The sequence below is a fragment of the Puma concolor genome, chromosome C1, assembly GCF_028749965.1.
Source record: "Puma concolor isolate L17-30 chromosome C1, mPumCon1.1.hap2, whole genome shotgun sequence".
Taxonomy (NCBI): domain Eukaryota; kingdom Metazoa; phylum Chordata; class Mammalia; order Carnivora; family Felidae; genus Puma; species Puma concolor.
In genome coordinates, this window is record NC_141674.1 from 44,054,269 (window position 1) to 44,071,066 (window position 16,798).

Below are 16,798 nucleotides of genomic sequence, written 5' to 3' on the forward strand. Positions count from 1 at the left end.
CGGGCTGGAGCCGTGCCTCGTATCCCTGAGCCCTGGGCTGCTCATCTGTAAGGGGGAGGGTTTCAGGTGACACGTTCCTCATACCGAAGCCATACAAGTACCCTGCAAGCTGCAGAATAATGCTACGTGGTTACCACTGGCTAAATTTGCTTTCTGTCTCAACAGAAGGCCTTTGGGGAAGGGGACTTGACGTTTTAGGTGGCTCAGAGACAAAACACTGCACACCTTCCCTGACTCATGGGGCCACTGGCCCCTGGGTTGGCAAGGCTGAGGGGATGGGTTTCATCTACTGGCAGCAGAGACAGACGACCGGCATTACTAGGGGCCTGTGTAATCTGCCTGTTGGGTGTGTCACTTTAATTGAGTGAATATAAAATTACATTAATTATACACATGGTAAAAGGCATGCGGCAGACAATCCAATTTGCTCCCTGGACACAAATGCTGACGGAAAACGCTGTTAGCCCATTCTGGGGAGAGGGCCAAGGTGTGCCCGAGTGCCACTGACACCCGACATCCGTCAACGCGGTCTGCCTGGTCCCTGGAGCGCAAAGTTGACCACCTGGCTAGGTGAAGGAGGGAGAGCTTTAACCACCCCCCCCTTTTAACATGCGCCTCACTGGAGGAAAAGTTATTTCTTTATCTTGACCCATGGGAACAAAGTTGGCAATGGCTCACACAGTGGCTTTCCTATCCTTGCTTCTATCTGTCCTCTCCAGGGCTTCTCTATGTGTGTGTATGTGGGAGGTATAGGCCAGAGTTGGAGCTGAAATTACCAACTCTACGAGGGCGGAGGAAGCCTGGGCCATCCGTACGCCCACCCAACACGAGCCTGAGACGCAAGCCTGGGACACACACAGCAGGTCCTCCGGGGGCTGAGCTGGGCCATACCCAATGGCATGACCCCAGGAGAGCTCCAAGTCAGGGGCTGCTGGCCACGGCCACCTAGGAGATGAGCCTGTAACAGTCGTGACTCTCCATGGGCACCTGACAAGGAGAATGGGTTTTGCCAGAGAGGTCGAGTGACAACAGCCCATCTTCCCAGGATGGTGGGGAAGTTACCAGTCAGAAGGAGCAAGACAGTACACAGCGTTTCCCCCTTGGGGTCACCTCTGCATACCATCAGCAATCTACACGGCCACCGAGGTCCATTCTGTGCAGAGATCAGCGGAAGACTCATTGATTTCTGTTTGAGCAAAGGCCCCAGCTGACCTCCCCTTCTCCCCCTCCTTTCCGAGGAACCGAGACAGTGCCGGGCAGACAGCAAGGGCGAGAGGTCCGCACACTTGTGAATCTGGTGCCAAGACGCTCACAGGAGGTGCTCAGCGTATGTTCTTCTCAAGAGGCATGAGGCACACACGCTTGCCTCACAGAGACAGAGACGCAGAATCAGCAGGCGACGGTTTTCAAAACAAAAGGAGGAAACGTGGCAAATGAAAGTAGAGGCGGTTCCACGACCTAACGCAGAGTTCCGGCACATACTGCCCCCCACCAGGCTCTTCCCCCAGCCCTATGCATAGACAGGAAGACTGAGCCCCATCTCACTGGTCCCAGGTCCAGGCTGGGTGCCCTGCACCACGCTGCATGCCCAAAGCGGAGGCTGGAGTGCCAGGACCCCAAGAGCATGGCCACCATGTTCAGCTAGAGTAGGCGCTGGCAAACTATGGCTCGGGGCCAAATAGGGCCTGCTGCCTGTTTGTGTAAATAAAGTTTTATCGGAACGCAGCCATGCCCACTTGTCTACTGTCCAGAGCTGCTGTCATGCTTCGATGGCAGAGTTGTGACAGAGACCAGATGGCCCACAGAGCCTAAAAGATGTACTGTCTGGTCCTTCAGAGAAAATGCTTGCTGACCCCTGCGATAAGTAATGGTTTTCAAGGCTGAAGAGGGAAAAAACTGGGGTCTTTTTGAAATTCTCAAGGTGAAATAAAATAGTACTGTATCTACTTTCTAATTTTTTAACCTTATATTTCTCTAATAAAATAAGTGAAGCAAAAATCAACCCCATTTACAGTAAGGAAAGTGAAGTCCAATGACAATACAGTATTATTTATCACAGCCACAGTTTTTCCCACTGAGGATGAACAGAATGAGCACTAGACCACGGGTCAGTGAACCCAAGTTCTGGTTCTCCCATCAAAATGCCACGTGGCCAATCTCTGAGCCCTGGTTTTCTTGATCTTTCATCATTATAACACAATTAATCAGCATTCACATCCAGCTGGCTGGTCCTAGAGTACCTCCTTGCTGATCATCTCCCCAGTTTCCTTCTCGCCACAATGCTGGGGAACAAATTCATCCCTCGAACGCCAGCACAGTTCATCCTGGGGGCTCCATTCCAGCCCTGACTTCTTTCAGCAGGTCCACACTGTTTGACTCTCTCCTGGGCCGTGAAGTTCTCTAGGGTCATCTCGAGGAAGGGCTCTACCTTGAATGGCTATGGTTGGGATGGGGTAGGTTTAAGAGAGGTGACTTTGCCTCCGGCTGCTAAACGTTTGCGGTCTCCCTGCTAGAGATTCTTTGTATGTGCCTGTGTCCATATAACCAGGCACCCTTTATAGGGACACAGGGAAAAGCAATGATACCCAGAACATATGTGCAAAACCCAGTCCACCTTGGCAATGATCCAGCCACTGGGTTCCAGCACCCTGGGCCAAGGAGGCACTAAGCACCAGAGACGCTTGAACAGTACTTCAGGCCTCCCCAAAAGAGTCCCAGGCTGTTGGAGAGACCAGAGTTTAACTATTACCACAGCAGCACCCCAACAGAGACAAGGTACCAGGCACGCTAGAGAGCAAGAGGGCAGCAATTACAGAATAATCACATTTAGGCAAGACCTGGAAAGATGATCAGGTGTCCTCTGGCAGAAAAGGCACAGAGGGGCTTCTGGGCTGAGAGACTGGCACCTGTGCTCTACAGGTCGTGTGGGCACGGTGCTAGAGGGCCTTAGGCACAAGATGGGGAGACCTGGGGCTGGGTGCTCCAGGCTGAGAAGTGGGGTCATTAACCTTTAGCAGCTCGTGCCTAAGTGTTGGAAATTATACACCCTTTCCTTTCCTTTCCAGAGATGTTTCTATGGTGTCTCTCAACTTAGAAATTAAGACTTCTCGGGACACCAAGTCCATAGCTGTCTGGGGTGCTGATTCCCATCTCTCTCTGACCACACATGGAGTATGCACCTGCTCTCCCACTAAGCCATACTCCAGTCCTGAACAGCTAGCCATCTTTAGTGCTGGCAAAGGAGCTGGGGCCCAGGGGAAGGCTTCCAATACCCAGTCCCAGCCATGTGGGTTTCTGGTCAGGATCCAGACAGCAAACCTCTCCCTCCCTGACATATACTCACTGCCGTAGAGACCGACTCTCTGCGTAAATGGGTAAGAGACTGACTCAGGATCCAGAACCACACCAATCCCTAGGAACACCTACCTTGCCAAGAGAACAAAATCCCCGCCCCCCCCCCCCCCGCCACCCCATCAAAAGATTGCCTTTTGCTCTGAGAATGGATAGTGCTGCAGAGACACATCCTACTCCTGCCCGCCAGCCTCCACACCGCCTCTCACCAGCGCTCAGGCTCTGCTGTTAATCACAACGGCACACTGAAGGCGAGGTGCATATTAAAAAGGCACTGCCTCATCCACCCGGAGAATTCCTGCTCTACTTTAAGCTCTCCAGACACATGCATGGATACAGCCTTCCTCTCCTACCCCTTCACGCCCTGACAGACAATCCAAAAAGTAAAGATTTCATCATATCCAACTAGGAAGAGGAGACACAGGGCTCTGGAAGGCACAAATCCAGAATGCCAGAATTCAACCCCTATCGTCCACTGACCACAAGAGGAAAAAGAAGTTGGCCAAGGTTCTCCCTTTGGTTTGCAGCTCCCTGGATGACTGGGAGGGAAGGGAACAGCTTGGGGAATGGCCCAAGATTTCATCTTCCTTCCTCAGCCAAGGAGAAGCAACAGATGGGGCAAGGGAAAGAACCAGGACTCTGGGGAGAAATGGGTTTAGGAAGCCTGCCCGCGGTCACCCGAGCAGTGGGTTATGCAACTGGCTCACCTCAGCAAAAGCACAGGGGCAGCTGGGGAGGGAGGGGGCTAAGCGCTGTTGGAAGAACCCCAGATTCATGGGCCAGGAGCACCGTCTGTAGTCTCCCCCACTCCACTACTTGCTTAACCTCACCTGTAAAAATGGGACACCCCACCTCCTCCCAGAGAGCTGCAGGACTGAGATACGGAGAGTCAAGTACTTAGTCTGGTGCCAGCAACTGGCCCTCACCAAAGGGAGGCTGCTGGTAACAAAAAGCTGTCAGGATCTTCCCCACCTCCAGGAATACTTCAGGAGCTCCCCTCTTTCTTTGACTAAGCTTTCTTATTACCCCAAACCCAGGGAGCGGCCTCCTTGTGTTCTAACAGTTTCAGGCTAGAGGCATGACCCTCACGCACTCTGCCTGATATTGAGAGCTCTTCAGCATACTCTGCAGAAGTCGTGTGGCCCCTGAAGTGGTCCCTTATTTCTTCTGCTTTCCAGCACACCTCCCACGTCCGCCCCTTCTAACATTGGTGTGTATCACAGATGGGCAGATGGAGACCGAGAAAGGTAAAGCCATTGCCCCAGAACAAACTGCAAGTCTCCAAACACTTAGCGCCTTTTCCACAACTTCAGAGTAAGCTTCCTGGGACAGATGCTATAATTATTCTGAGGAAGAGGCACTTAATTAGATCCACATTTTGGGCATATCTTTTTTGACCTTGGGACAAGGACAGGGCAAGACTCTGTCAAAGTCTTCTTGAATGAAATGACCCAAAATTGAAGAGCCTTCATGCAACAAGGGGAGGGGAGGATTCTGCAGTCTGTAGAAGAGGCCACACAGACATGCTGGAGGGACAAAGTCGTGTCTGAGAGCAATAGCTCTGGCCCTTGCCCTGGGGACCAACAGCTGGTCTAATAATGGTGTGAAGGTAGCAGGGGTCAGATCACAAAGAACTGTGAATGGCATACCCAGAACCTGGACTTGATTTCCTCAGTGTAAGGACACCATAGACAGGAAGTGCACTTGCTGAAGGAGAGCCGCCCACTGGCCTGCAGTTAGCCCAGGCTGGGGTCAGCCCCATACTATGAACATCTGTAGTCGGGTTCTGCAGGGCCAGGCAGAAACCTGTCACTCAATGTGTACTGAAGGAACAGATGATTGAATGCCAGCCCCCAGGAAGGAGGCCTTGTGCGGATTTCTGATCTGCCTTTCATTCCGGCCACATTTCCAAACGCATAGCTGGTAAAGCGGGTGGAAGCTGTTCCTGTTTTATCGGCGGGGAGCTGAAACTCAAATTTACCCAGGTGAGGTCCACTAGTAACAGAACTCAGGATAACCGGCAAAGACCCAGCCTCCCGGGCGGGAGAGCTGACATTAACTCACAGTAAAAGGAGTCCATATTGCTGAGCCTGGCAGGAACAGAATCAGAAGCTCCTGAACATACAACCTGCTTCCTTGCCTCTACCTCCCTTGTAAACTCCCAGCGGGTAGACCAGGGAACAAAGAGTTAGGCCAGGTGGGCAGAACTAAGTAAGGTAGCACATTAAAGGGCCAAGCAGGGCCTGGTGCTTAGTAGGTAACAGGTACGTCAGTCTAACTGAAGGGTTAAGTACTAAAAAGCCAATCCATCTCGAAAACACCCAGAGCCTCTCCCACACATCATTGCCCCCAAGGCTGTGCTGAGCCCCTAACACTCCCTTCTTGGAAGAACACTCACGGTGGCCCTAGCCCTACCCTGACCCTTACCTCTGAGAAAAGAACAGCCCCAGGACAGACCTACACATATCCACAAGGAAGATTCCTGAGTATTTACCCACACCAGGCACCAGGCAGGGCTCCACAGGTTCATTTCACGCCATCCTCACAAGTGCCCGAGAGTCTGGGGCTATCTTCACCCCCAACTGGCAGACGAAGCAATGAGGTTCAGACAGGTTAGCGGACTTTCTCAAGGCAACCCAGTCTGCGTGACCTCAGGGCCTCCAGGAAGGATGGAACACCTTCAGAGAGGGTGAGGGAGGGGTGACAGATGAACTTCCAGGGGCCCAGGTGCTAGGCTTCTGACTACTGATCAAGCCAGATCCTAAAGCCAATGGGTAATGTTTCAATGGCAGTGAGAAACCATCACTGAACACGGACACATTTCTCCGCATAGCCAATCCTTACCAGAGCTCCAAAAAGGAGGCCTTGTGATTTGCTGAATGACTGCTCCTCAGCACAGCTGAGGACACCAGTGCCCGGAGAGGTCAGGTAAGCTCCCCAGAAGACGTGGTCAGGAAGTGACAGGGGGCTGTCTTGTTCCAAAGCCCCTGGTCACAGCCACTGCACACTGTGATGCTGACACTTCATGGAAAAGCTGCGGCTTCCTAACCATACTCTTACCAAGTGTGACGCCACCATTTGGTATTAGCAAGAGATAGGGGGCTTGCTGAATGACAGGTGGGCCTGGCCCAGGGGTTTTGTTTATCCCAAGGCCTTCATCTGGGGGAGGGCACTTGTCTGCGAGAGGTCGGCTGCGGAGTTCATTTACGCAGAAAACAGGACATGAACTCAAAACCCACACTGTGGATCTCCTGCTATATCCCGGCTCTTGGAACACTCAGGGAGATGGGAGAAAGTCCTCAGACTCCAGTCCAGCCCGCTGGCCCAGCCCAGACTCCCCATTGGGCAGTTTCCTTTCAGAGTGGTATGATCTCATTCAGGGGGGGTCTATCCTGAGCCACATAATGCCAAGGCGTGTTATTATAGGATTCCACTGGAATTCTCTTCCTCCGACCTTTTCTGCTACAAGGGCTGAGGAATTTGACCTTTTTTTTTTTTTTTTTTTTTTTTTTAAGGGAAAAAACCTCAGCACGATTTGCACAGGAGGAAGGTGGAAGCAGAAACACGGGAGGGTCTAGACCCTCAGCCAACTATGAAGAAACAAAACAGAAACACAGGGGGCTCCTCCACCCCCATGACAGGCGGGAGGATCTTGGCAGGGGTGACAGACAGGGGGAGGGAGGGAACAGACGCAACCCTGGTGCTGGGACAGGGGACAACATGGCACGGCAGCTCTCAAACCCAGGAGGGAGAAATCCAGTTCTAAAAGAAACCCAAAGTAAAAACCCAGGCAGAAAGGCGAAAAAGGATAAACCAGCCCAAGCTTCTGAATACACGAGAGGTGAAGGAGGCTACTGGAACACCAATCCTTGAGGATGGGATCCACAAAAGTCAGAGATGCGAGCAGGCTTACAACTCAGGAGAGGCCCAGAGGGAGGGGACACGCTGGGGTCTCCTGGGGGGAGCGTAAGGAGCAGCAGCAAGAACTAGCCCGGGTCTCCTAGGTCCAAGGGTCCTTCCGGAAGACGCTCCCCCTCCTCTCCCCAGAAAGGGAGCAGAGACCTGGGGCTGGGGGCGGTCCCTGGTGGGGAGGCAGAGGCAGCCAGCAGCTGAGCTCCCCGGCGGCGTGGGGCCGGCTCCGCGTTAGGGGGCGGTCGAGACCTGCGGAGCGGCTGGGTGCTTTGTTACTGAGCAAATCTCCCAGGCACTGACTGCTGATGCATAGCTAACAGGGCGGCAGACATTGATTTATGTTCAACTTTCCATTTCATCAGCGAGAGTTACGGCGCGACATGCGGAGTTCACGTTTTTCGGAGGGGCGGAGAGGCGGCTCGAGTGTGCAGACACAAACATGCCCGCCCGCGTGCACAGAAGCACACGCGCCAGTCAAGGCCGCAACTTTGTTTTCCCTTTCCGAAGGGAGGGCGAGGGGGCCGGCAGCCTGGCACGTCAGGAGTAACCTTTTGTCCGCGGTTGCTAGGAGCCCCGGCGCGGTCATCTGCCGCCGGGCAGACGTTAGGCACCAAGCTGGCTGCCGGGCGGGGCGGGAGCACAGCCTGACCTTTGTGGAGGTGGTGTTGGCAAGAAAAGGTTTTTTTCCTCCTCTCCTGCCCTGGCCTTTCCACCCAGGCCAGGCAATTATGCAGGGAGGCCTGTGTGTGGGTCCACAGTGGGGAGAAGGGGACAGCCCAGGTGACAGAGTTTCTGAGCGGCCAGGGGTTTATGAAGTCCTCTAAAGCACGTATGGCCCAGAGAGGGGAGGATGGTTCCCCAAGGACACACAGCCGTTTGGCAACACGGTCGGACTCAAATCAGGGCGTCCAACAGCCAGGGCAGGGGTCTTCAGGCTTAAAGCTAGCTTCTAGCTTCTTCACAGGAATCAGAGGAGTGGTGCTCTTGCTGCACAGCGCACCAAGTTGGCTTGGAACAGGTGGGGCTGGGGTGGGAGCAGCTCAGGGCCCAGCAGTTGGGGTGCCCCGCCTCCTCTCTAATCCTTCTCAGCGGGAGTGACCCTGCCTTCTGTCAGTCTGGAGGCAGACAACAGGGTGAGGGGCAGGGCGGAGGGGGTGCTTCTGTCCCCGGCAGGAACTGGTGCACTCACCCCTGACACAGCATCTCCGTCCTCCTCTCCCACAGACCAGCGCATCTATCAGACCCCCTCTGGCCCACAGCAATGCAGACGTGGCAAGGGCCGAGGCCAGAGAATGGGGTCCAGAAAGGGAGGGGATTTGCTCCCCAGTGGACTGAGTGCTCATTCAAAACTCTATACAGCCTACCACCTGGTCCAGGCCTGTCTTCCCTGAGCAACTCTGGCCAACGTGAGCCTTGGTTTCTTCATCCAGAGTGGGAATGCTGTCAGCTGTCAGGCCTACCTCAAAGGGTCAAATGGAATCGCATAAGGGGACCACTTTTCTCATCTAGAGAGCCTTCTACCGACAACTACAAGAGGGGGTCAAGAAAGTTCCATTTTAGGACCTGAAAACACTGGCTGGGAGCCTCAAGGGGCAAAGGGGCAGCCACAGGACCATGTGTGGGGCCCCTGCCTTCTAAAGTGAAGGGTCTGATAGGAGGCGGCTGGCTGACAGCCTCTCGCTACCTCAGGCCAAGGTAGGCCAGGACCCGCGGCATCCTCCCAGCTCTGCTTCCTCCCCACGCCCATATCCAAGGGGCTGTTGGTTCAGGCCAGGGAGGTGCTCGGCACTGCACTCAGTCACCACTCCAGCCCAGGCCCTGGCCAACCCCCAGGGGACCACTGCCTGGACTCCACACTTCCACAATGGCCAGCTTGCCACAAGCACAGCCCCTCCAGGCCACTGAGGGGTCTTCCTGGAACCGGGCCACTCCCCTTCTTAGGAATCTTCCATGGCTCCTCTGTCTTTAAGTTACAGTCCTTTGAGCGTCTATCCCGGTCTCCTGCCTTTCCAAACTTGCCCTTTCATACTCCTGTCCTGGCACACTGCCCCACCCCCTCACTGGCAACTGCCTCCTGCTCAGGCCTCCTATGTCAGCCCCTCAGGGGAAATTTCCCAGATGGACCCCAGGCTAGGCCAGCTGCTCCTTCACCTGCCCTCGGGGCACTGAAGCCTCAGTGTAATCACTCCCTGCCTCCACCAGACTGCGAGCCCCTTGAGGGCAGGTCTGCAATGCTCACCAAGGGTGGGTGACTGCGAGGTCACTGTGCCCTTAGAGACCACGTCTGGCCAATGGGCTAAAGGATGATCAGCAAGTCTGCCAAGACTTACATGGTTTAGGTCCCGGCCTCAGATTCACCATCCATCAAATGGCGATCTAAACCCCCACCCATCGAGCCCTCCTGTGCAGCAAGCTTTGAAAACCACACAAACAGGGTGGTTTCTTTCTTTCCAAGCCTCCCCTAGTCCCGCCCTGGCCCTAGTCAGCAGAGAGGTCTTTCCTGCTGCTGCAGCTTTCTGGCAAGGAATGTCAGCTCACTGTGCTGCCGCCTGCTTCCCGCCGGAGAGGAAGGCAGGAAATGGACAGCACTCGGCCCAGCTCTTGGGAACTGCCTGAGCTCCTGCTGCCAGCCTGCTCTCATTTACTGGGCTTTGATCCTCCCTGGAAACACACCAGCCCAGCCCAAGGCGTTCAGTCCCCAGGGCTCTCTACTGAGCACTGAGTCTCTACTTGGTTACCACCAGTGCCAAGGAGCTCACTACTTTGTTAAATTGGCAGGTGGTAGAACGATCTTCCACACAAAGATTCAAATTGGCCTCCCTCTTCTTTCCTCTGAAGGACCTGAGATCTAAGGGCTAAAGCGTTGCAGAGGCAGATCTGAGCATCTTCTTCTTGTTCTAAGATTTATTCATTTAAGTAATCTCTACATCCAATGTGGGACTCGAACTCAGAACCTCGAGATCAAGAGTTGCATGCTCTTCCAACTGAGCCAGCCAGGTGCCCCAGGTCTGAGAATCTTCTATATGGCTAAACTTCAGATACTTGGAGTCACTTGTCAGAGCCCTCCTGAGGCTGCTTCTCTCCCAGAGAAACCCCAGCTACTTCTGCAGGAAATGAGGAGAGAAGCGCTCCTATAGTCTCAACAGGAAAGGTCCAAGGTCACGTGTATCTGTTTCTTCCTCTTATTTTTGGATCATTTCTTAGGCTTCTGAGCTATACACATGATATGCTCCTTCTCCTCCCCTACCCCCACCCACAACTGATGGGGAGGGTTCTCTGGAGGTAGACCTCAGAGGTGAGTGGACTCAGCTGGCAGGAATTAAGAACTCCTTAGAATGGGGTGGGGTGGGGTGGGGGGGGGGAACATGTCAACCCCTACTGTGCCCCCACTACAATGGAAAGTATCTGGGGATGCTCAGAACAGAACAGGCTGTGCTTCTGGCAAAGGGAACTGGCTCCCCCAGGACTGTCTTGTCCGGAGAAGGCTCGGTCTTTAGCCCTTTGACCTCTGTTGGGTCTCTGCAATACCAGTCTCCATCATTAATGTGGTCAACCCCCAAGTTCCTGCCCCTACAGAGCTGACAGAGCAGTAGAGAGTTAACTGTTCTAGAACACAGACCTGGCCAAGGTATTATCCAGACCAGGGTTGCTCCAGTGGCTCCCACTACCCCCAGATGGAGCCCACAGTCCCTAAAAAGGTCCATCAAACACTGCCAGAAAACCCTCCAGTCCCCCTCTCCTAGTGAGCACCTACCTATCATCCACCTCACTCTACACACCGTCCCAGACCGTACTGCCTCCAGGAAGCTCTTGAGCAGGCTGGTCTCTCCATTTCTTGCTATAGGGCATGGGTTTACCTGTCAGTCTCTCTGGTAGGTTGGGTGCTTCTGGGGGCAGACTATGACTGGTCAGTTCTGGCCTAGAGTCCAGCCCCCTGCCCTCAGAGGTGGCTGACCACTATCGCTAACCACAGTCCCGCCTGCCTCTGAGCCTCCATCCTGTATCTATGAAGTGAAGCCTGGACTAGATCACGGATGGCAAATACACGGGTCATGTACTACCACTTACATCCCCATGTTCATGGCAGACATTGCCAGTCGGTATCTGCTGAGCCTGGACGTGGCTTCTGCATCATTCCCAGCACCGTGTTCTAGCAAGACACCACTAACCAGTCAGAGCCGCTGTCTGAATAGAAACACTGCCTGCTTTTGAGACAAGATGGCTAGAGTTTCTCTTTCTCCCTCCATCATCTCCCTCCTTTTCCTTGGTCTCTATTGCCTCTTCTTCCTGTAGGCAATCAGACATGTATCTGACTGCCATGGAAGAACACCAGGATCTGGAAGCAGCAAGCCCAGGTTTAGACCCTGATTGTAGCCCACAGCTGAGAACTCTGGGGAAGTCATTCACCTTTCCGAGTCTCACTTTCCCAATTAGCCCTGCCCCCTCTGCAGAAAGGCTACGATCAAAATGAAAGTAAGCTGGATGTCTAAAAACACTACATAACTGAAAACAATCACTGGAATTTAAAACAAAACAAGAACAAAAACAGCCTGTACTCAATGCTCCCGTCTTCATGACCCCTGCCCTCCTGCAACTCCCCAGCTCTGGACCTAGAAATCCTCATTGGACGGTACCTCCCTTAGAACCACCTTAGGGCCAAGGAGCTGGGGGCCCACCCAGACCAGCAGGCCTGGCCAAACCAAGCCGAGTCTGCCAGATGTGAAGACCAACTGACTTAAGCTGCATGGAAAAAAAAAAAAAAAATGCCACTGCTTGATTATGTAAAATCCATCTGGATCCAAAGCAGAAAATCCAAGTTGGAAAGGCCCTCAGAGACCATCTGGTCCACCCAGCTTCATCTACTAGTGACGAAACTGGGGCCCAGAGACGGGGAGCACCTCGCCCAACGTCACTCAGCAAGTATGTGGACAAGTGGGGGACCAGAACAGGTGTCCTGAGACAACAGTCCTTTGTATCCTTCCCCACTGTAGAATACCACCTCTGGACACTCCAAGCCTGGTCAGAATGAGGATCCAGACCTTTAGGGCTGGCTGGGCTCCACTGCTGGTAACATGAGCAACAGAAATAAACTCAGTTCAAACATCTCCCGGGTCCCTAGCGCATGCCAGCCGCTCGCGATACCAAGATCAAGGCCGTCTTTTTACAAGAAAAGCACAGAACCAGAACACCCTTGGTAAGTTCTTCCATAACCCGAAGAAAACCAAAACAGTCCCCAATACTGTGAGGTATGGTCAGGTTGGGTCCCAGACCACCTCTCTGCCAGCCCTGAACTTGCTACCATAGACACCTCATGCCACAGGACCAGCGCACCGTCCACCTGAGAAACCTCAACACCAAATAAGAAAAAGCAAACAGATGGAACCTAGTATGTGGATGGCCAAGCCTTCTGACCCCTGGAGTAGCCTTGCAGCCTGGCAACCTAAAAAAGCCCCCCTGTGTTCGGAGGGGCTGGGACAGGGGTGGACAGCTGCTCCCTCCCACCTACCCAGAGGCCCCACGGGCTTCTATATTTAGCACCAACTAGGGGCAGAGTCCTGATCTGAAAACTGGGCTGGCCACCTTGGGACAGGATCTGGTCAAAGCTGGATCAGCCAACCCAGGCTGGCTCCTTGGGACAAAGCCCCCCTGCATCAGAGCTGCCTGCCCAGACCGTGGGCAAAGCAGGGGAAGAAGTGCAAATTGTTGGCAGCAGATAAAACCCGATACCATCTCGATTTCCCTTCTAATATCAGAGTGGCTGCCTGCAAGATGAGCAAGGGGCAGGGCCAGCAATCAATAGCTAATATTCGCATTGCGTCCTGGCCTACTCCGGAAATGGGCAGTCACCACTGCCTTCCCGAGAGATACCCTTTCCCCTCAGCAGTGACCTAGCCTGAGTACTTCAGCATCACAACCAGGAAGTGCCCGTCTGCTTCATCTTCCTCTGCCCGATTAAACATGATGCCCTCACCTGAGGGCGGGGAGAACAAAGCCGGCCAGAGCCACCCCAGCAACGGACAGTCTGGGGCACACAGGTCCCTGCTCAATGCTGTCCCCCCGCCCGCCTCAGCCCCTGCCAACTCATCCTGATTAGGGATCAGAAAAGACCTCCGGTCGAGAGGATCCAAAAGCGACCTCTGTTTGATGGTGCCTGGAAGTGGCCAAATAAGGACAGGAATCAGTCTGGACTTTCTGACCACACACCCCTGAACGTCACAGGGGAGGGCCCAAGAAGTATGTCTGGAATTAGGCTTTAACCATGGACAATTATACCAAAGCAGGAAGTTAAGAGCTGCCCACATATCAGGCAAACTTTGCCTTGCCCCAGACTCAGGCCAAAATAGAAGCCAATGGCCTATTTAAAAAATACAGCTGGCTATTGTCCACTTCTTCCCACCACAGTGGCCTGCACTGGGCACTCAGATGCCAGCAGGCAGCCTCAACAGGCATGCACACAGGTGGAGCCTGGCGCCTGGGGCTCCGTCCACCAGACAGGAAAGTCACAAGTGCACTGTATCAAGGGTATCATGTGGGAGGATGTGTAAGCCTGGGAAAAGAGGTCCCCAAGCAGAACAGAACACCTGTAAGAAAGACCTCCAACTAGGAAGAGAACATCTGCCTGCAGTGACCAGGACGAGGACTGTCCCTTGGCATGGATGACTGTAGTCCCTTGGGTTTCCCCTCTGGAGAAAGGGCAGCAGCCCACCTGGCTTCTTTCTTTCTTGGGTCCGCAGGTTTCTAAGCATTTCAACGTCTCATTCCAAAGTCTGGCCCCTCTTCCTGATGCCTTACCCCCAGCCAAGCCCCAGGCGATGCCTGGTCTGGGCTAACCTGGAGTCTGCACACCCATTTCTGAGGCTGTACCCATTTCCACCCCAGGGCAAGGCTCCGGTTTGGACAACATGCTAGGAATGTACATAGATGCAAGTGTGACCATCCAAAGCCCTCAACCGCCATCCCGACATCCCTCGCACCTCCCTCACCGCCATCTTGGTGGACAACCCACTCTTGCCGTTTTATGGGCAACACCCAAATTTCGCTGATTCCCGTCCTGGCTGGTGAGCAGTACGTCCAAACCCTTCTTCTCTCCCGGGGGTCAAGAGCAACCGAAATGTGAAATCTTACAAAGCAGAAGTGGTTTGTCCAGGTCGTCTCCCACCCAGGGAGAAAGTCCCCTTAACATCTCTACGAGGGATTTGTCCCCCCTTTTGCTCAGATGCCTTCATAGCAGGAGGCTCCACTTGCAGCAGCCTGCGTCTCATCGCTAGATGCACAAGGTGTGAGATTCTGGCTTACACCAAGCAAAAGTCTCCTTGGACTTTGCCTCAGGGCTCCCAGCTTTGAATTCTTGGGCTTCACGGAGAGATCTCGGCCTTCTTTTCTATATGACAGCTCCTTCCATATTCTTCTCTGAAAGCGCTAGCCTTTCAAAGGGGTGGGGGGGACAAAGGCAGATTCTCAAATCCAGCCACAGACAGGTTTCAAAGAATGAAATGTTCCACTCAAGAGCTTCATCAAAGGGGCGCCTGGGTGGCTCAGTCGGTTAAGCGTCCGACGCTTGGTTTTAGCTCTCAGGTCACGATCTCACGGTTGGTGGGTTCGAGCCCAGCACTGGGGTCTGCGCTGGCAGTGCGACGCCTGCTTGGGATTCTCTCTCTCCTTCTCTCTCTGCCCCTCCCCCATTTGCTCTCTCTCAAAATAAATAAATGAACAAACAAAAAAAGAGCTTAAAGCAGTTCCTTCCAGCCCTGCACGCCAGTACCTCTCCGAAACAGCATTCCCCGGCCTCAGCCTGGTTAAAATGGGATGAGTCTCCCAGCAACCCCCCACTTCCTAGAGGCCTGCAGAGATAGAAGGAGGAGGAGGCAGAGAGGGGACGGCAGCCACACCCAGCCCCAACAGAAGATGGAGCCCCCAGAGGCCCACAAGGTGTATTCTGGGGAAGGCCTGGCTCTCACTCCACGTGGGACCTGCCCCTGCCTCTGGCGGGCGGAGTGCGGGCCCAGATGCTCGTGGGATGCCGCCTGTGATCGCACTCGGAAAAAATCAAGTGGTTAACCAGAGGGAAAGGATTCCGAGACCTGCCAGGATGGTGGGTTTTTTGTTTTTTTTTAGATTACGCCTAAGGTTTGTAGTTTGGACAGGCAAAGTAAACAATGACAATGACAGCAGCAACAAAACAGAAACAAAGAACAGTTTACTTGTTGTTGTTGTTGTTTTTTTTAAAAAGGCTTTTGTTATAAAAGACAGTTCTCTGAGGACTTGGAAGGGGGGGGGGCCCACCCCCGCCTCCCCGACCAGGGGCGGGCTGTGTCGTGACTGCGAAGCCGGTGTGAAGAAAACAAGCTGGAGCAGAAGTGACACAGCGCGTGCAGAGGGGGTCGGCTCTTCATCTCTTTTCTCCCCTCCTCAGGGTTTGCAGGGGGTGGAGAAAGGGATGGGAAGGGTCTGAACCAGCACACAGCAACTGTATTTAGACCATGGCAAACTGAGCTACTACTTACTTCTCTCTCCCTCCCTCCCGCCCGCCCGGGGCCTGGCCAGGAGTGGAAAGAGCACAGGGCCGAGGGGGCCCAGCACGTACCTGAAAGAAACCTGGCGGGATGGGGCCTCCCGGCATCCCGTCGTTGGGGGGAATGTTGCCAAGCACGGGGCTCGGGGCGGCTGCTGCGCTCTGCGGAGACAAGGAGGTGGAGAGTTAGGAGGCTGTACCCACCGCAAGAGACCTGGAGCTCTGAGCCTTGTCCCACCGGGTTCTCCCGGTCTGCCCACGTCCTCCACAGACCCTCCTCAAATACCACCTTCCCAGGCACGTCTTACTGGGCAAGTGACGAACTCTCCGAGCCTCTGTTTCCTCATCTCTAAAATGGGAGAACAAGGTCTCCCGCTTTGCGCACGCACTGCAGAACAGAACGGTAGTGGGTGGCCAACATACAGCAGCCGTTGTGAATGGAGGGGTGCCCTGCCTCACCCACTCGGCGGCTTTATGAAGCTCCCACAGGGCGGCTGAGGTGCTTTACAAATGTTTGTGCCCTCTCCAAGAGGCTGCATGCTGTACAGAGTAGACCAGTAAAGATCCACAACTTAATGCATAAACACAAATCCCTGCTGGGAAATGTCCCTCGAAAGGTCGAAGGAGGGCAGGGGTGTTTTGGGCCTGGTCAGGGTCCTGGGTGCCACCGGAGAGGAGGTGGGTCCGCCCAATGCAGGGACTGGAGGCACTTTTCTTCTTAAATGCTGCTATTCGGGCATTTACCTGGTACATCTGCCTCAACAAATGCCTCCTGGGGGTGAACAGACGTCGTTCTCCCCAGCCTGGCCTCCTTCCAGACAATCTGTGTCCCACCTGCCACGTGGTCAGCATGTCTGAGCCTGGGCCCGCACGCGCCCAGGGCAAGTCACGGGCCTAGCACCCCACCTGGGCTGGTGCCCTGCATACTCCCCCACCGGCCCCCGCCCTGACCGACTCTAAACCTCCCAGGCACTTCCCCCCACCCCCGCAGGATGACCACCTCCTACCTCAGTGTTGCCACAC

At 54.2% G+C, this 16,798-nt stretch overlaps 1 protein-coding gene across 6 annotated transcripts in view; it reads right to left on the reverse strand.

Moving 5' to 3' along the window:
- SSBP3 (single stranded DNA binding protein 3) overlaps positions 1–16,798 on the reverse strand; it is a 166,116-nt gene that overhangs the window by 32,495 nt on the left and 116,823 nt on the right. For all 6 annotated transcript variants that reach the window (XM_086717051.1, XM_086717053.1, XM_086717052.1 and 3 more), the window contains one exon: positions 15,848–15,937. In XM_086717051.1, coding sequence (XP_086573177.1) covers positions 15,848–15,937 — 90 coding nt within the window. The remainder of the gene's footprint in view (positions 1–15,847; positions 15,938–16,798) is intronic.